Below are 19,516 nucleotides of genomic sequence, written 5' to 3'. Positions count from 1 at the left end.
CTCTCAGTGTGGGGTGGGCATGGGGCCGGCAGGAGACTCCTCCTACCCGGATATCATAGTGGTCCTTCAGGCCATCCTCCAAGTGGTTCAGGAACTCGCAGATGTCCAGCTGGCCCAGGCAGCTCTCAAGCAGCGAGTACATGCATTCAAAGGCCGCCTTCCTCACATCCAGCCCATCGTCCACTGTGTGCTTAAAAGGCCCCATCTCCACCTGCAGGATGGGATGACAATAGGCTGGGGCCACCTCCCTGGAATCCTGCTGCAGAGCCCTCCCCTCTGTTGTTCACTCCTGTGTCTCATCCCCAAATCATGCCTTAGATTCTGAGTCTGCATGCCTCTGCTCAGCCTGTGATGCCCTTTCATAATGATAATAGTAACAATAATTATAACTACAATTATTATAACCTCCTTCAGGAGGTCATGAGCTCCCTTGTGGTTCACATCTGGTCCAGCTGAGTCCTGGAGCCCGGACACAGGGTTGGTGCTCCATGAATACCTGCTGAATGTCTAGTAATAACAAGACTTGCTGACATTTACTGAGTGCCAACTGTGTGCCAGGAGCAGTTCCTAGCACTTGCAGGATTTAAATCATTAAATCTCAACAATCCTACAACATGGACACGATTATTTCCCTCCTTTTGCCTACAAGGAGAAACTAAGGCTCACAAAGGATCTGGTTGCCCTGGCCAGGGTCACACCGGCAGGACACCTTGACCATGGGGCCAGTGCCTGCTCTGATGAGCCTACCCCTAATCCTCGCCCCAGTCCCAGCAGTCAGGCCCAAGCGTTCCCAGCTCACCTCTCGGATGAGGTCCCGGCGGATCTTGGTCTCCTGGTAGAGCAGGGGCAGGATGTCATCCAGCAGGTCTCGGACCAGCGAGGGCTTATTGTGCACAGCAGAGTTGAAGAAAGCCAGCGTAGCCCGGCGCACGTTCAGGTCTGGGTCCTGCAGGCTCTCCATGAATTCTCCTGGCAGAAAAACCAGAGAGAGTGTGAGGGGTGGCAGAGCCAAACACAAACTGCCCCCACCCCACCTCAGTTATCTGGTTAACAGGAGCCTTGCAGACCTGGCTACACAGGGATGAATGTGTTCTGAGCGTCTACTTTGCATAACAAGCCTTCAAGGTCCAGGTAAGAATGTGGACTTGAGTCTGTCCTGGGTTCAGATCCAGGCTCTACCTTGTTCTAACTGCAGAGCCTTGGTCAGCCTCAATGTCCTCATCTATAAAATGGGGGTAACAGCAGTGCCTACACTGTAAGATTGGTTTTAGGATTAAAAATATGGTATTGTCTATAAAGCACTTAGACCACCTGGCACCGAGTGAGGACTCTATAAATGCTAACTTTATCTTATTTCAGATGAGCATCCAGAAGATCAGAGAGGTGAAGAGACTTACACAAAGCCACACAGCATTTCTTTGAGTATACCTTTTTGTACAGGTTAGATTTTTTTTTAATTTTCTGTATATTTTTTAATTTTTATTTTTTATGTCTTTTTTAAGGCCCACACCCACAGCATATGGAGGTTCCCAGGCTAGGGGTCAAATAGGAACTGTAGCCACCAGCCTACAGCAACACCAGATCTGAGCCACGTCTACAACCTACACCACAGCTCATGGCAACACTGGATCCTAACCCACTGAGCAAGGTCAGGGATCAAACCTGCATCCTCATGGATACTAGTCGGATTCGTTTCTGCTGAACCATGACAGGAACTCCCAGGCTAGACTTTTTAATAATTATGTTAATGTTTTATATATTCAATAAATAAATAAAATCAAGAATGGGAAAGATTCCTAAAAACAACATAACTGTACTTCAAATGATTAATATAACCTCCCAGGTTATGAAAGAGAAAACAACTCACTTAAGTAACTTCTAAACATTTTGACAAGATGCCCTCAGACAAAAGAATTATATAGAAATACTGTGTTTTCACAGATAAGGGTTAGCAATTCTCAGACTACCTTCTTTGTATTCTAGGATTAAGTGAATAAATATCTTGTAGATAACAGGAGCTGGGTTTCTCCTGTAAGAAAAGAGCGTATGGAAAGGCAGAAGGCTAGAATGAACCCTGTGGTGCTGGACTGGAATAGGAGGTGACATATCTATTTGTGTATCTGTGTACATACATGCTTATATTTACTGGCTCTGTCTGCTGAGACGGCCTAAAAGCAATGGCACCCCAGCAGCAATGAGCACACTCAGGGCCCAGATCTTGGATTCTAAATACCATTCTCCACTAAAAGGAATCAGGGCCCTTTGGAGAAATGGTTGATTATAACCCACTGAGTGAAATATGAACAAATCAATAAGTAAATAAATGAAGGAGAAGGAAAAGTTATTCCTGAGAACAAAATGATGCAAACTAACAAATATGGAATGTTGGAATTAGAAAGCTGTCATTTGGCAACTGTCAGAAACCATTTATTCAGGCAAAAAACCACAATGGGGAGTTCCCATTGTTGCACAGCAGGTTACAAACCTGACTAGTATCCATGAAGTTGCAGATTTGATCCCTGGCCTCAATCAGTGGGTTAAGGATCTCGCACTGCTGTGAGCTGGGCTGCAGGTCGCAGATGTGGCTCAGATCTGGTATTGCTGTGGCTGTGGCATAGACTGGCAGCTGCAGCTCCAATTCAACCCCTAGCCTGGGAACTTCCATATTGCCACAGGTGCGGTCCTAAAAGGCAAAAAAAGCGAACAAACCCCACAACAGATTCAAAATGTACTGGACAAAAATTTGACAAGGAAAAAGAGCCTATTTCAATAGGCTCAAACATTCCAAAATGGAAAGTAACTTTAAAGTGGAGAATCCTGAAGCCTCCACCCTTACCGGATGATCAGTTACCAGAGTTACCAATTATGGGACAAACTGCCATCAGAGGCCTCCCAATGTGACACACTAGGAAGAACACAGTTTCCTAACAGATCTGGATCCATCAGGGTTGGTGGCTCTGGGTCCCTTCTGCTGTGCCCTGCTGGCTCCTAGATCCCTACGCTCTGTGAGAACATAGCTGTGGGTACCTGGAAAGACCTGAGTTCAAATCTCCTCTGTGCCTTAGTTTCTTCATCTGTAAAATGGGGCCGGTGCTACAGGCTACACAGGTGGCTGTGAGGATGAACCGTGATGAGGTATATTAAAAGGCCTGGCACAGTACCAGATCTACAGTGTCAGCTCAAAAACACATAACAACAAACCCAAATACCCAGGCGAAGTCCCTGGCAAGGTGGAGGAAATCAGGGCTTGGGGAAGCGTATGCCCACTGGGTCAGGCCATGGGATGGAGCAGCTGCTGACAATATTGCTGCAGCTTCCGACACTGTCGTCTCACAACATGCCCCCCACCTTACAGCTGAGGATGAGATGGCCTGTCTACGCACACACAGCCCAAGTGGCAGAGCCAGGATTTGAACTCGAGGCTGGTGGACTCTAGCACCTTTTGACACTGCACCAGGCTGCCCTGCCTGGATGAAAAGGGTCCCAGACTCCAGTGTGGGCCAGTTGAAGGCCCACAGGCAAGACTGTCTGGGCTCCTTGGGCCAGAAGGCCCCTCAGACCTGGGCTGGGCCGGAGAGCTACTCTCCCCAGTGCTGGTGCAGCCCTACCCAGCTGGGTGGCTGCTGATGCCAATGCCAGTGAAAGAAGTGTGGTTTTCTACCTCTAAGAGCCTGTGTTCATGGGTGCTTTCCCTTGAACCATCTGGCAGCGGCGGGGCGGGGGGGGAAGGGGTGTTCCCAAACAACCTGAGACATGCAGATAAGGGTTTCTTTTTTGTTCTTTTTCTTTTTTTCCCCCCTTTTTAGGACCACACCCATAACACATGGAAGATCCAGGCTAGGGGTCGAATCGGAACTGCAGCTGAGATCCATGCCACAGCCAGAGCAATGCAGGGTCCAAGCCGCATCTGTGACCTACACTGCAGCTCACAGCAACACTGGAGCCTTAACCCACTGAGCAAGACCAGGGATCAAACCCATATCCTCATGGATATAGTCGGGGTCTTAACCTGCTAAGTCACAATGAATTCCCAGATAAGGATTTTCTCACCCCCATTTTACAGATGAATAAACTGAGGCTCAGAGGTGAGGGGCACACTGGCCTCACCCAGCGATTCAGGGGCTGTGCAGGAATGTGAGCCGAGGCCTGTCATGGGGTGAGGCAGCCTCGGGTCTCCAGCTCCCCAGGCTAATGTGTAAGAAAAATCAGCTCAAGGAGTTTCCATCATGGCACAGTAGAAAGGAATCTGACTAGGAACCATGAGGTTGCAGGTTTGATCCCTAGCCTCGCTCAGCAGGTCAAGGATCTGGCGTTGCTGTGGCTGTGGTGTAGGCAGGCAGCTACAGCTCCGATTCAACTCTTAGCCTAAAAACCTCCATATGCCGCAGGTGCAGCCCTAAAAAGATGAAAAGACAAAAAAATAAGGAAAAATCAGGAGTTCCCGTCTTGGCGCAGTGGTTAACGAATCCGACTAGGAACCATGAGGTTGCAGGTTCGATCCCTGGCCTTGCTCAGTGGGTTAACGATCCGGTGTTGTCATGAGCTGTGGTGTAGGTTGCAGACACGGCTCGGATCCTGCGTTGCTGTGGCTGTGGTGTAGGCTGGCAGCTACAGCTCTGATTAGACCCCGAGCCTGGGAACCTCCATATGCCGCGGGAGTGGCCCAAGAAATGGCAAAAAGACAAAAAAAAAAAAAAAAAGAAAAATCAGCCCAAGAACAGGGTAGAGGAGACCGGAGGTGGCAGAGGGGAGGTGTGCTCACCGATGAAGCTCTTCAGGAGGGGGTCAATTGGGTGGGGCTGGTCCGAGATGAGGAACTTCACTGCTGTGATGACAGTGCTGCGAGTGTGAGGCTGACCTGTGGACAAGAGGCCTTGTGGGTCCCGGATTCCCACAGGGACACCCAAACGCTGGAGGGGCCAAGGCTGCCCTCGCCTCTGTGCGACAGAGAACCACACCACTCTCAACTCGAAACCCACCACCCGTTTTTGGGGAAGTCAATGTCGCCACTTCCCTTGCAGCCCAGAACCTCCCCTGAATTTTTCCTGCTGCAGCTGAGACGTAGCACCATCAGTTCTCAGATAACCACACAGAGCACGTGAACAGGATTGAGAACCCAAGCAGGGCTCAACCCAAGAAAGACCTCTGCTCAGGCCTTGGGGCTCTGTCCTATTTTTCAAACACATTACCTCAATTCACCCTCAGGGTTAATTAATCCTAGTCACTGGGTGATAATAATAATATTAGTTAAAATAATTAATAAAAATTATTATTAATCTCCCTTTTACAGATGAGGAAAAAGAGGCCCAGAAAGGTTAAATTCACGGAAGATCACACAGCAGGTCCAGAATTCACTGGCTGCTTATGTGCCCTCTCTGGGCCCCCTCAGGCCTGCATTCGCCAAGCAGGGGGCAGCTGTGCCTCAACTCAATGTGCTTTTCTGCCTGATTTCTGAGTAGAGAAGCTGCATCAAGGGAGGGGAAGACATTGCCCATTAGGGTAAAGGAGATAAATCAGCAGCTGCTCACCACCCTGGCCTCCCCACCCCAGCACACAGCACTGAAGGGGTTAAGTCTGGTTCCACTCACAGACTGTAGTTCAAGACTCAGGAAAAAGTTTACTTTTTTGGTCTTTTGTCCTTTTAGGGCCACACCCGTGGCACATGGAGGTTCCCAGGCTAGAAGTCTAATCGGAGCTGTTGCTGCTGGTCTATACCATAGCTACAACAACACCAGATCCGAGCCGCGTCTGTGACCTACACCAGAGCTCACGGCAACGCCGGATCCTTAACCCACTGAGCGAGGCCAGGGATCGAACCCACAACGTCATGGTTCCTAGTCGGATTCATTTCCACTGCACCGCTACGGGAACTCCCGAAGTTTACAACTTGATGCCGGAGCATGAGTGAGTGAGTTATTGACTTCAGCCGTGTGGTTTTTCCCTCTTTCTCTTTCCACCTTGTCTGGCTCAGGGTGGATGATGAAGATAATACAGGGAGAATAGGATTAAGTGAATAAGAAAAATGAGGCCAAGGACAAATACAGGCCAGGAAATGAGATGAGACTAGAGTGAGGGGTGTACAGGGAGAGGCAACTAGGAAGCCCCAGGAACTTGCTAGAAGCAGGCTGCTGACTGGGCTCTAAGCGTCCCAGCAACTGGCAGTCACAAGGAAATATGACTGGTTAGCTGGTTCAGCAGTGGGCAAGGGGCCTAAACAAATCAGAGCTGGGCAGCCCCTCATCCTGAACTCGCCTCCCAGGGTTCACGTGAGGAGCCCTGAGCGGTGTAACAGGTGACATCCTCAGCCTGGCTGTCCTGTCCACACACTGCTGAGGGCATACCAGCAACCCAGTGAGGGCTTAGCCCAACCACTGACACAGCAACAACAGCAGTTACTAACCAGTACTAATTAGCTACCACCCCCTACCCAAGCACTTTGCCTGCATTTTGTCAAAGACACACCTCTGACCTCAGGGATTCCAGCCCACCAGCTTGAGGCTTTTCATTCTCAGAGTCCATGGCCTCTTCCTCCTCCCTAAGCTTTGGAACATCCTGACTCCACAACATAAAACCTGCCCCTGCAACCATGTCTGCCCAGGCCTGGTATCCACTCCCAGTCTACATTTACATTTGCTCTGGGTGCAAGACAGCCAAGAGAGAGCTGCAGGCTGCAGGCTGCAGGCAGCCAATTCTGGCCTCTCAGAGAACCGCTGTTACTAAGCTTCCCCTGGAGCGTGAGGCTGCTGTCCGCACCAAGGATTATAGAAGTGGCATCATGAAAAGTTTTCCTGTTGGAGGGACAAACCAAGGATTCTGTCCCCTCTATCACAGAGGGTCCCACAGGAAGAAGCCTTTGTCTCAGGAAACGCTGTTTTTAACAGCTCTTCTGCCTTTAATCTTATTGACACCGTGCGTGATTCTTAGCCCCATCACCTGAACAAGCTCACCTGGTATGAGCCACGTGGGCACACCACCTACCTCCAGCCTGGACTGCCTCTGCCCATCCCATGCCCCTACCTGCAGCAAGTTGCTTCCGGAACCGGGGCAGAAGGAACGGAGGGTTCACAAGGACGAGCTTTCCGATGCACTCGGCTACCACCCCCCGGGTGCCCTCTTCAGCACCCTCGCAGCGCTGGAACAGCAAGGCCCAGATGTCCTCAGCGTAGGGCTTCAGGCTGTCAGGTGGGGCAGCGCCCAGGGCCTCCCGGAGCGAGTGCAGCAGCAGGTACTGCCGCCGGGGCTCAGCCTCGATCTGCCCCAGCAGAAAGGGAAGGAAGTCGGGCAGGTTCCCTGCACCCACGCGGCCCAGCGCATAGGAGGCGGCTGCCCTCACGTCCTCGCTGGGCGAGCCCAAGGCTTCTAGCAGCACTGCCTTCAGCTCCCGCTGGGGTCCCGGCCCAGCCACCTGGCCCACCTCAGCCAGCGACAGGAACGCCAGGACCTTGACCCCCGTGCTGGAGCTGGGTGACCTGGCATCACAGACCAGGCGCTTGGCTGTGCCTGCTGCCTCCTGGGGACAGGCTGCTGCAAGGGCTGCCACACACCGTGCCAGCGAGTGGAACACCTGCTTGTGCAGGCCAGGCCCGCTGTCCACGGGTTGGTTGTAAACAGGTGCAGTGAGCAGGCTGATGAGTTCTGCGTAGTTCACGCACGGTGGCCGCGTCCCTACCAGAGCCTGCAGGAAGCCTTCGGCGGCTGCCAGCACACCAGCCGGCAGCAGGGGTGAGCGTAGCAACCGCAGCAACTCAGAGAGCACAGGACCACTGACCTCGGCCAATGAGGCTGGCTGGGCATGGGTCACAGTGGCGAGGAAGTCCACAGCCAGCTGGGCCACATGCATGTCGCTCTCACTGACCAGGGCAGGCAGCTCAGCCAACACGGTCCGCACAGCGGGGGGTGGGAGGCTGAGGCCCTGGCTCCGGGCCAGGGCATCCAGGGCTGCCAGGGTGGCCAGCCGCAGCGCCCGCTGGTTCTTGCGCAGGAACGAGGCCAGGATGGGCAACGCCTCAGCCAGGATGAGCTGCAGGTCAATCCGCAGCGGGGACACAGCCACCAGCGTCAGCGCCTTGACGGCGGAAAGCCGGGTGATCTCATTCCGCAGACGGTCCAGGAGGAGCAACAGTGACGGCTCCAGGTCATCCCCAAGCCGGTCACCCAGGTGGCCCACAAGGTGGCCCATGCAGGAGATGGCCCGCTCCTTCACCTCCTGGTCCAGGTCGGTAGCACGAAGCCGGGCCAAGGTGGCTGCAGACATCTCTCCAATGTAGGGCTCCGGGTCCAGCGTCCGAGGCCTGTCCAATGGCCACAGGGCCTTCACCAGCTCCTGGAGTACTAGCAGGGCCTCAGCTGCGATCTTGTAGAAAGGGTCAGCCACGCAGGCCATCACAGGTGGCAGGAGAGTGGGCAGGTGGGTGTGGAAAGCCTCAGCCGGCTCCGTGCCCAGCAGCCCCTGCAGGAAGGCCAGGGCATCCATCCGGATGGTGGAGGAGCTGGAGCGGTCCGCCAGTGAGAAGACGATGCCTGTGGGGTGGGTGTAGAGGTGACGGGGCCATAGATCCTGACCCAGCTCAGCCCTCCCTGGATGCAGGCGTGGAATACCCACAGGCACCTGAGCTGGACCCAGGCACTGGGGCTCTTATGCAGCAGATGCTGAGAGGTCAGGGCTGAGAACACAGGCCAGGAAAGCCACTTGAAACCAGGAAGTAGGGCCTGCACCCCAGACCTGTTCTCACTGTTGGCAGTAGGAGTCACTGTAGGTTGCTGAACAGGGGTACCCTCGGGGACTAGGGATTTTGGAAGAGGCCCAGAAGAGCTGACACTGGTTCCGGTCCATCCTACCTGCTACCAGCACGGGCATGTGTTCTGCCAGGCTGCCCGGGAGGACACCCGCCAGCTCGGTGAGGAGGCTGAAGCACCCCTGGCGGGCCCTGATACTCCGATCTTTAAGCTGCCGCTGAAGGGCCTTGATCACAAGAGGCACCTGTGGATAGGTAGGGGGAGGTCACTGACCACCCAGGAACCTACTGGGGGCTTTACTCAGACACAGGCCCGTGGGGAAAAGCACTCCATCCCACCTTTCTGTACCAGGCACCACACTCACCCTCTGAGGCTGGTACTATTCCTGTGCCTGCCGTACAGAAACAGGCACAGGGTTCAAGGAACTTGCTCAAAGTCGCCAGGCAGTGTGGTTCTCATTCCCACACTCAGGAAGGCCCCCTTCCCTTCCCCAGCTAGATTCTCTCCCGGGATGAGCTCATCCATTCCCCAAATTCTGGATTCCAGTGCAGCAATGGCTTCCAGATCTACATCTCTGACATTAGACTTCTTGTGCTAACTGCCCACCCAACATCTTGACTCAGGCATCCAACAGGGACCTCAGAGGTACACGTCCAGAACTCTAGACACACCCCCTCCATCATCTCGGGGGATGGCACTTCAAGCTTTAGACAGAGCCCAGAAGCCACACGGTACCTCCCTGCCTCTCATTCCTCCTGCATCTGCAAACCCCAAACTACCTCTCAAGTCTGAAAGTTCCTCTCCACCCACTTTGACCAAGCTCTTTTATCTGAACAGCTGCGGCTGCCTTCTGTGGGTCCCAGCCCATTACAATCCATTCCCCACACAGCAGCCAGAGTGAACTTTTCCAAATGTAAGTAGGACCTCACAGTTCCCCTTCTGCGGCTTCCATGCTCTGAGAGTGAACCTGAACCTCCTTCCTATGGCCTGGAACCCTGCCTGCCCTACTGCCTGTCTGCCCTGAGACAGTGTTGTCCCGGATGGGGACTTCACTTGCTGTGTCCTGGCACTTAGTACACACTGCGGGGCCCACAGCAGGTGCTCCATAGGTACACTTCAGTGGATGGATGGGGGGCGGGTGGGACGCTGGGAAGATGAAGGAGGGAGGGGCTGGGAGCGGGAGGGAGCAGGAAGGAGGGGCAGGCAGGCACACCTGTCCTCGAAGTATGTGGAGGTTGCTGCCGGTCTGGGTGGGCTCCTCCACGCCCTCCAGCCAGCCCTTTGGGGGCCGCGTCTGCCGCAGCAGCACGATGTAAGCCCCGAACACGTCGGCCTTAACATTCTCCTCGCGTTCCTTGAAGCGGCGGATAAGCACAGGCGCCAGGGTGCAGTGGAAGTCATGCAGCAGGTCCGGCCGCGAGCCGATCAAGGCCGCCAGGCACTTGGCCGCCGCCCGGCGCACCTTCCAGCTCATGTCGTCGTCATCGCTGTACTCATCCTCACTCTCTGGGGCGGGAACCAGACACCCGTGGAGCCCTGCACACTGAGCAGGAGAGCCGCTGGCCCACCCCGGCGGGACCCCAGGAGGAGGAGTGAGAAGGGGGCGGGGCCACAGCATCGCATGGTCACTATCTGTAACTGTTAGGAACTTAACCTACCATTTAATGGACACCTGCTGTGTGCTAGGGATGGCACCAGGCCAACCTCACTTTAGCCTCACAATGATATTGTGAAAGGAGGCAACAGGAAGTAGCTCACCCCAGGACACAGGAGATGGAGTGGAACTATGGTCTTCCCTCTGCCTCCAGACCCTTTGTTTTGACTACACCAGGGAGAAAACTGACAGCTAAATCCTTCAATGGACCTAGTTAATCCATTTGGGGCATAAGGCCCATCCTTTGGTTTCAGGACAGGCTGTGTGATGCTTCATTTACTGGGATCCGGATAGAAGAGGTCTAGGCCCCCTCCACCTCCCCACTCAAGGATCCTGATTTTGGCTTCCAAGTGGGACTACTAACAAGGAAAAGGTGGGTCTGTGTGGCTTTCTACTTTCCAAGGTCCCCAGAGAGGCCAGAGGTCAAGTCTTCATCTCGCCCCAGGAATGAATGTGTCTTGAGCCCCCTTTTATAGATGAGAAGAATAAGGCTCAGAGAGGGTGAAAGACGCTCCTGAGGACACAAAACTAGAAATAGCAGAGCTGAGTCAGACCTACAAGGCCCACTCACCCACCTGAGGAGACACACAGGAGGCTTGGGGGGAGAGGGAGTGTCCCACCAGGCACAGGCTCAGGCTAACATGTTCCTACCCACTTTGCCCTGTAGACGACTCAAGACTCTTCGAGCACTGACTGCATCTGGACCAGCCATGGTGGGCCATGTAGATGGGCCCCCAGATGTGTCTTGTCAGTTTAGCAGATATCTCCTTTGATAGATCTTTGTTTGTTTGTTTGTTTGTTTTTGGGGGTCTTTTTAGGGCAGCACATGTGACCACAGTCACAGAAGGAAAGAAGCCATCAAGTCTATCCCCCATGCACGTCTCTCCCCTGTCAGTGCCAGTCACTCCACCATTAGAGCTTCACTCTGCTGGCTTAAAGCACTGGCTCTTGGAAGCCATAACAAAATGGGTACAAAGATGGCAGCATAGAGGTGGAGGGGTCTGGCAGACATGGCTCCCAGTTCCAGCTATGCCTCTTCCTAGCTGTGTTATCTTGGGCAAATCTCTTAAGTCTCAGTGTCCTTGTCTGAAATATGGGGATGATACCAAGCACCTGGTTTCCTAGGGTCACTGGAAGGAACATGAAATAAAAGAGTGCTTAAGACCTTAGTAGATGCTCAGGAAATAACAGCAATTACTATCATCTTGTGATCTGTGCAAGCAGAGTGTGTGGGGACCACGAAGGGTCCAGAATTCTGAAGGTGGGGCTGGAGCCTGAGGAAAAGCTGGGATGAGGATGGGGGTACAACCTGTGGCCCTCATCTTTGGCTGGGGGACTCCCAGGAAGGCTGCACCCATTTTCGCCCACCAGCCCCAAAACAAGCTGGGCACCCACCTTGCTCACTGAATTCACTATCCTCCGTCTCCATCTGCTCCTCGTCCTCGTCACTGTCATAGTTATAGTTGGGGTCGTGCTTTATGTACTGAAGGCAGAGGCTGGTCACGTTGGGCACATGAGGGCCCATCTCCTTGGGGCACCTGTGGGGTGGAAATGGGAGGTTCCGATGGACCCACAGGACATGGTAGGGGGTGGGGCCCAGTGGTGAGTCCTGAGATCTGACTGCTTTCAGCCCAGGATCCTGCCCCTACCTCTCTGCACAATTTCTCAAAGAAACCCTGGGGCCCCCACTTCCAGAACCCCCACCCCCCAACCCCGCTGCACTTACTTCCTCAGGAAGGCCTCAAAGGCCTGGAGGCAGGACTCCCGAAGCTCATCATCGTCCAGGTTGCAGAACTCCTCCACTAAGGGCACCAGCCGGTCCAGGTGAGCCCCTGCAGGGCCAGGTGGGTCACCGACGTGAGGTCAGACCCTCTCCCAGGCTCCCCCAGCCCGATGCACCCGGCCTGTGCCTGCACCTGTAGCCCTGGCTGCTGCAAACTAAACTCAGAGGCTTCAGAGTCAAGCAGGTGTGGGTTCTAGCCCTGACTCGGCCACCTGTAAGCTGTGGGACCTTGGGCACGTCAAATTTCTTTAACCTCAGTCCACTCATCTTCACAGTAGGGATAACAATGCCTACCAGGCAGAGATTTTGTTAAGATTAATGATAAGATGCATATAAAGGTCTCCACCCAGGTCCTGGCACAGAGCAGGCCCTCAGTAAGTAGCTTCTGTTGTTGAAACAACTACTCATGTTCTTGCCTTATTTCCTTCATTAGGCAGCAGCCCTGGATGAGGACCGTGGGGAGACACGCACTGCCCTTAAACACCAGGCAAGAGGGGCCCCTGCCTAGTCCCTGGGCTTTAGAAGGATTCTGCCCTTGCCCTTCTCCAATCATACCCTTCCCCACTTCCTGCGTAGCTGGCCCTGAACCCTTGTCCAGTCCTGTGCAGGCCTCTTCCCCAGGTCGATGCTCCCCAGGGTGGCCAAGGGGTGGCTGCTGTTTGGGGGGATGTGGACAGAGCATGGACTGCAGGCAAGGGGCTCCATGTGTGCTTGTAAGGTCCCTTGCAGTGAGAAAGCCAGAGGGGAGGGAGGGCAGACCTTGGCCACTCTACCTGCACTGCCTTATTCTAGCCCGGACTAACTCCAAGGTGTTTGACTGCAGGATTCCATTTCTATAAATGGTGACAGGAAGCAGATCTGTGGTTGCCTAGACAGGTTTAGAGGGGGGATGGACTACAAAGAGGCACAAGGAAACTTTGGGGGGAGATGGAAAAGTTCTGTATCTTGAGTGAGTTTCATGTGTATACAAAAAGGTCGAAACACACTGAATTGTCCGCTTTAAGTAGTGTGGTTTATTACACATACGTCATTACCCAATAAAATTTTTTATAATTAAAACCTGGTTTGTTAATAACCTCAGCTGTTATTAAGGTATATTTATCAGAATAGGACGATAAAACATATTAAGTCTGACTTGAAATTACCTGCTTGAGCCTCAGGGTAGAGCTCAGAAGCCAGCCCTTCCTCTTCTAGGCGCTTCGGCCACGCCCCCTTACCTTGGGCCCTTCCAGGCTCCACCGCTCCCCAGCACCCCCACCTCAACCACACCCCCAAACAAGGAGGTGATGCGCCCCACCCCCCACCATGGGGCCCCGCCCTCCCTTACCGAGGCGGTGGCCTGCCTGGCGGCCGACACTGCCCAAACACTGGATCACGGTGCGGAGGGCTGCGGGGCTGGTGGGCGCACGCGGGCCAGGCAGCCGGTCTAGCAGGTGGTCAGCGAGCTCAGTGAAGAGGTCGGTACTGCAGGCAGCCGCCAGGTGGCCGAGCGCCCCCACCGCCCGCTTGCGCACGGCCAGGCGCGGGCTGCTCAGCTGAGGCAGCAGACAGTGCAGGAGGCTGGCGTGGAAGGCGCCCAGTGGGGCGCCCAGCCTGGTGAGCCAGAGGGAGCGTCAGGCAGGGCTCACCCAGTGGGCAACCTGGGCCAGGCACCTCCCCTTTCCCACCAACTCCTGGCCTCCTCCCCGATTTATGACAAACCCATGGCCCTTGGTAAACGGAAAGACTACTGCTACTGTATGAAGTCATTATTATTATCACACCAGAGGAAGCAGAGAGGGGATGGGACTTTCTCAAGCCCACCCAGCCAAGAAATGCAAGGCCAGGACTTGGACCCACGTGTCCAGGCTCCCAACCTGGATAGAAGGCCAGGTGGGACTGGGGTGTGGAGGACCCATGGAATCCGTCCTGACTTCCTGGGAGTCTGGGCCTTGCCTCAAGGTCCATCCTCCCTCATTCCCCCTCACCGAGGTCAGAGTGATCTAAAGCATACCTCTAACTCTTTCAGTGGCTCCCCAGTGCCATTCCAATAGGCTGAGCTCTGGGCTCCAGGCCAGAGGCAACAGTGGAGAATGGTTTCCACACAGGCAGAACGCAGCCCCTGCCCACCTCAGCAGCTTCTATGCCACCTTCAAACCAAGTCCGTGCTTTTCCTGTCCCATACACATCCTGAAACCATTTTTTCTCTCATTCCACACCATCACAATGACCTTGTCCTCCCATCTCTCTCTGTCCAGCCCAGACCTCCATCCTGGGTTTCATTTGTTTACTTGTTCACCTATGTGACATGGCCTGGGCTAGAAGCTCTGCTGGGCAAGATGGACTCTGGCCCTGGGGCCTGCCCTAGGGAGTTTTCAGTTGATCAGGTGGCTTCCAGGCACCTCCAATTCAATGTGCCCCAAAGTGAACCCATCACCTTTCTCCCCACACACTGCTCCTGGGGCACACCCCCACACCCAGTGGCCCTGTGTCTGTGCCCACAGTTAGGAAAGTCAGACCCCTGGTGTCAGCTTTGAGTCGGCCTCTCATCCACTTGAAGCCCTGTGGCACCTACCTCCTAAACACAACCCGAATTCACCTGCCTGCCAAAGCCTCCTAAGTCATCCCCCTGCCCATGTGACCCCCCCATCCCATCTCGGTGCACACAATGATAGAAAGAGTATCTAGAACACACAGATATGCCTAGGGCACTCCTCAGCCCCTGCTGAGAACCCTTTCATGGGCTCCTCACACCTCTAGGATTCTTTACTCACCCCCCCAGTTCCTGCCTAGCCCTCGTCTCTCCACACCTGCCCCTCCTGACACACCACGACTCCCTGTACAACCATGGGACCTCATGTCTCCTCCAGCCTCTGGGCGGAGGGCGGCCTCCCCATCCGGTGTCCCCCTTATGGTCTCCCACACCTGACCAGGTCCTGCCCACCCTTGAAGGCTCAGTTGACTGGACCCTCTCTCAGAAGGTTCCCCATCCCCCAGCTGGGCAAGGGGCTCCTCCTCCGAGATCCTGTGAGCCCTGCTCTTATCTGTACTGTTGTTCATACTCCATTCAGTTTCATATGACTGTGAGCTCTTCCTTAGGGGTGGCCAAGTCTGCTCAACACCACATTCCCAGTACTAGCCCAGCACCTGATATTTTTCTGGTAGGTGCTCAAATCTCAGGAGGCTGAATGAATGACTCCTTTAAAAAGCTGCTGTGCAATTTTAAACAAGGGCTCAGCTATGTTACTTTAAGAGAAGAAAAAAAAAAAAAGACAGAAGGGTGAGGGAGAGGATGAATATGCAGGAACTCCTGCTATGAATTCAACACCTCAGTTCTGCCATTTGCTATGACTTCCAGCAGTTCACATCACTTCTCAGAGTCCATAAAATTGTGACAAACGAGTGCTCCCAGGACACTGCTGGGACGATTAAGGAGCCCTGCACACAGGGCCTGGGGCACAGAAATTGCTGGCTTTGAGAATGTGGGTCCCTTCCTGCCCCCCCTACCCCCTCCCCCTTCCTCCATGCCCAGGGTGGCCTCCCACACCTGCTTAGCATGTCAGAGAGGATGTCCAGGGCTTCCAGTTGCACAGCCACATCCTCCTGCTGAGCGATGGCACTGGTGAGCTGGCCTGTGATCTTCCGGCACACGTTGGTTGCCAGGCCAGAGCCTGCACAGAGCACAAAGAAGGCACAGTGAAGCCCAGGGCTGGCCCCCACTTGTGGTTGGCCTGTGCTCTGGTTGTGTTTCTGACCCCACATCTCCCAAATCCTGCTGACCAGGGAAGCCAGGGCTTAAGTGGTCCATGGTTTGACCAGAGTCTGAAACTAAAAGAGACATTTGGGAAGCTAAAGAACTGAGAGCCTTCCTGCTGGCTGATTCACCCCACACCTGAGCCTTCTGCCTTCTGCCTTCCAGTGGGGAGGCAGGAGAAGTTATGCACTTCTTTTCTAGACTCCCTTGCTGCCAGGAGGGGCCAGGTGACCTCATTCTGGCCAGTGAGATGCAGGTCAAAGTCTTCTGGGGATCATGGGCTTTTCTTACAGAGGGCAAGAGACATGAGCAGAGACTCAGCCTTGTCCTAATTGAGCTTCTAAATGAATTGCTGCAGGAGTTCCTGCTGTGGTGCAGTGGGTTAAGAACCTAACTGCAGTGGCTCAGGTAACTGCAGAAGGGTGGGTTTATCTCCAGCCCAGGGCAGTGTGTTAAAGGATGTGGTGGATCCGGTGATGCTGCAGCTGAGGCTCGGATTCAGTCTCTGGCCCTGGGAACTTCCATGTGCTGCAGCTGTGGCCATAAAATAAATAAATGAATTGCTGCAAAAATGGAGTGGCTGATTCCTCCAGAATTATGTGAGAAAAGCAGCCCCCTACTACTTCTACTAAGCTGTCTGCCATTACTAGCAGCTAAAAGCATCCCTGAAACAGAGCCATGAAGTTAAATAGATCTGGGTCTGAATTCCCTGCCACTCACTAGCTGATTGGCCTTGGATAAGTCCCTTCACCTCTCTGAACCTCAGTTTATTTAATCACAACCTAGGACAAATAAAAAGAGCACCCAGTCCCTGGGCCTTGGGTACCTGTGGCTGCAGGGGGGAGCTCTGACAGCACGGTCTTGAGGCCAATGCCCGCGATGTCCCGAAGCTGCTCCTTGTCCGAACGCATGTTGGCACAGAGGGCATCCACGATGGTCTCTACCTGGTACTCCTTCACTTTGCCCACCAGAGGCCCCAGGCTGAGACGAGGAGGGAGGCGGTCTAAAAGCCCAGGCTCAGCCTGAGTCAGGCTGCCCCTGTGTCCCCTCCTGACTGTGGGGCTACATGTGCTAAGGAAGAGGCCCCAGATCAAAGGGGACTCTCAATTTTGCCAGAAAGAGACGTGCCAATATTATCCCAAACCTGCACCTCCTTCCAGGCTTTGCAGCTCAGTAAACGGCCAAACCATCGAACCCATTAACCTCAGCTGGAAACCAAAGAAGACCAAGAGCAAGGTTCTCAAACTTGCGTGTGGATTAGACTCTCTAGGAGAACTTGTTAAAATACAGCTTGCTGGGCCCCACCTCAGATTTTTAGACTTAGGGGGTCTAGGTGGGGCCTGAGAATTTACATTTCTAGCAAGTTCCCAGTTGCTGCTGGTGGTCCAAGGACCACACTGCAGGAACCTCTGCATTAGAGTCTTGCTTCTCCAAGTGTGGTCACACATCTGCATCATCAGCACTTCCTGGAACTTGTCAGAAATACAGAAGCTCAGGTCCTACCTGAGCTACTAAACCAGAATTTGTGGTTCAGCAAAAATCCTCAGGGGATTCAAATTCACAGTAAAGTTTAAGAACCACACCAGACACGCTGGTTTTCAGCCCTAACTTCGAAATCCCAGTTAAAATGCAAAGTGCCTGGGGCCTTTTAAGGAATTGGTACCCAGGTGGCAGCTCCAGAGATTCTGAGTTAATTGGCTACAGGTGTGGCCTGGACACTGGGGAGCTTTTTTAAATTCTCCAGATGATTCCAACAGTGTGGTCAAGGCTGGGATCCTCTGACCTAAGGCTGGTTCTCAGAGGGTGAGCTTTAGAATGCAGATTCCCAGGTGTGTTATCCTCATCGGCTGCCCCAGCCCCCTCCAGGATCAGAAGCCCTGGATGGGGAGCACACAGTTTAAACAGGGGTCCCAAGTGGCTGTAGTGCACACCGGTTTGCAAATTCTTGACTTCTTTCTCCATCCAAGTAATCACAGGTCCTCCCACTCTATCTCCTATAGCACAGGTTCCTGGCAAGGGTGATACTGCCCCTGGGGGAGTTTCGGAAATTTATTGGCGGCAGGGTGGGGGTGTCTTCTATCATCATCATAACTAGTGAGATGGCACTTCTGACTTTTATTGAAGCGGGGGTGGGCGTAGTCTGGATGATAGAAAGACAACATTACATAACAAACCATGTTCCATGGCCCACTATGGTTTCTAAAATCCCACTGGGCATTCACATAGGTAAAAAGCCTTTCTATAATTATCTGAGTGCAAAACCTAATTTCATTTTATGTATAAGCACAAGGTACTATTTTACCCTTTTTAAATATACTCTAAAACTTCCCAAAATGTAGTTACCAGGTACATCGAAGGAAGACTGTACTTTGCTTTCCTGGAAAATTTTACCAGGAGATGGTCACCATTTCTGAAAATCTCATCAGAGCAATGCTGCTCGTAATACCTGAGACCTCAACAACCGCACCTGTCACCGCCTGCTTCCTCCTGCCTCAGCACTCAGAGCACGCCTACGCTCAGGTGCAGGCTTTTTTTTTTTTTTTCTTTGCCTTTTCTAGGGCCGCACCTGCGGCATTTGGAGGTTCCCAGGCTAGGAGTCTAATCAGAGCTGTAGCCGCCAGCCTACGCCACAGCCACAGCAACTCGGGATCTGAGCTGCATCTGCAATCTACACCACAGCTCATGGCAACGCTGGATCCTTAACCCACTGAGCGAGGCCAGGGATCCAACCCACAACCTCATGGTTCCTAGTCAGATTTGTTAACCACTGAGCCACAACCGGAACTCCTCAGGTGCAGGCTTCTCATGACTTCATTACACAACGTGCCTGAGTATCTACATGCCAAAGCACATGCTTTCATACTATCAACTACATTCCTTCTATTTCTCCTTTCTTCTCCAGTTTTGGGCATTTTATACTGTTATGCAATCATATGTAGAGGCAGGTTCTATTATGTCTGAATTTCATTTCATGATAAGAGTATTTCAGGGAGTTCCCATCATGGCTCAGGAGTTAATGAATCTGACTAGGAACCATGAGGTTTCAGGTTCAATCCCTGGCCTTGCTCAGTGGAGTAAGGATCCAGCGTTGCCGTGAGCTGTGGTGTAGGTCACAGATGCAGCTTGGATCCCCTGTTGCTGTGGCTGTGGAGTAGGCCAGTGGACAGCTCCAATTAGACCCCTAGCCTGGGAACCTCCATATGGTGTGAGGGAGGCCCTAAAAGGACAAAAGACCAAAAAAAAAAAAAAAAAAAAAAAAAAGAGTATTTCAGACTATGTGTTATTAAAAGGGGCTATGGGTTCTGCTAGTAAAAAACCAGTCCGCCTGATCTCCATCGGCAGAGGATGTGCCCAGACGACAAACCTGAACATGTCTTGTGCCTGCATGAAACACTGCTGAATTCCTCTGCTCTCAGGATCAAGGTGAAATTCACTAGCAGCACAGAATGCCCGGATCTAGCCCCAATTGAGAGGCAGTGCTCCAATTCTCTGTTGATTGTTGACCCCTGCCATTCCTTAGCCCCTGCACCCCCCAACCTGCCCCACGTCCTGCACCTACCCCTTCTTGCTTTTTCAGCTCTGGGGCTAACTGGCAAAGGTCTCAGGACCA

General features: G+C 53.3%; 1 protein-coding gene across 5 annotated transcripts in view; it reads right to left on the bottom strand.

The window, feature by feature from the left end:
- The window catches only part of CAND2 (cullin associated and neddylation dissociated 2 (putative)), a 28,462-nt gene that overhangs the window by 3,347 nt on the left and 5,599 nt on the right, over window positions 1-19,516 (bottom strand). For 4 of the 5 annotated variants that reach the window (XM_021069357.1, XM_013981994.2, XM_013981993.2 and 1 more), the window contains exons 3-13: window positions 16,733-16,887; window positions 15,700-15,823; window positions 13,501-13,766; window positions 12,117-12,222; window positions 11,786-11,928; window positions 9,950-10,242; window positions 8,839-8,980; window positions 7,018-8,520; window positions 4,763-4,858; window positions 800-969; window positions 47-211 (exon numbers count right to left, since the gene is read on the bottom strand). In XM_021069357.1, the coding sequence (XP_020925016.1) occupies window positions 47-211; window positions 800-969; window positions 4,763-4,858; window positions 7,018-8,520; window positions 8,839-8,980; window positions 9,950-10,242; window positions 11,786-11,928; window positions 12,117-12,222; window positions 13,501-13,766; window positions 15,700-15,823; window positions 16,733-16,887 (3,163 nt within the window). Of the gene's footprint in view, window positions 1-46; window positions 212-799; window positions 970-4,762; window positions 4,859-7,017; window positions 8,521-8,838; window positions 8,981-9,949; window positions 10,243-11,785; window positions 11,929-12,116; window positions 12,223-13,500; window positions 13,767-15,699; window positions 15,824-16,732; window positions 16,910-19,516 lie in introns of all 5 variants that reach the window. The other variant, XM_013981995.2, reaches the window with a different exon arrangement.

This window comes from Sus scrofa, chromosome 13 (assembly GCF_000003025.6).
Source record: "Sus scrofa isolate TJ Tabasco breed Duroc chromosome 13, Sscrofa11.1, whole genome shotgun sequence".
Taxonomy (NCBI): domain Eukaryota; kingdom Metazoa; phylum Chordata; class Mammalia; order Artiodactyla; family Suidae; genus Sus; species Sus scrofa.
This window is presented reverse-complemented; position numbering and strand designations above follow the sequence as displayed.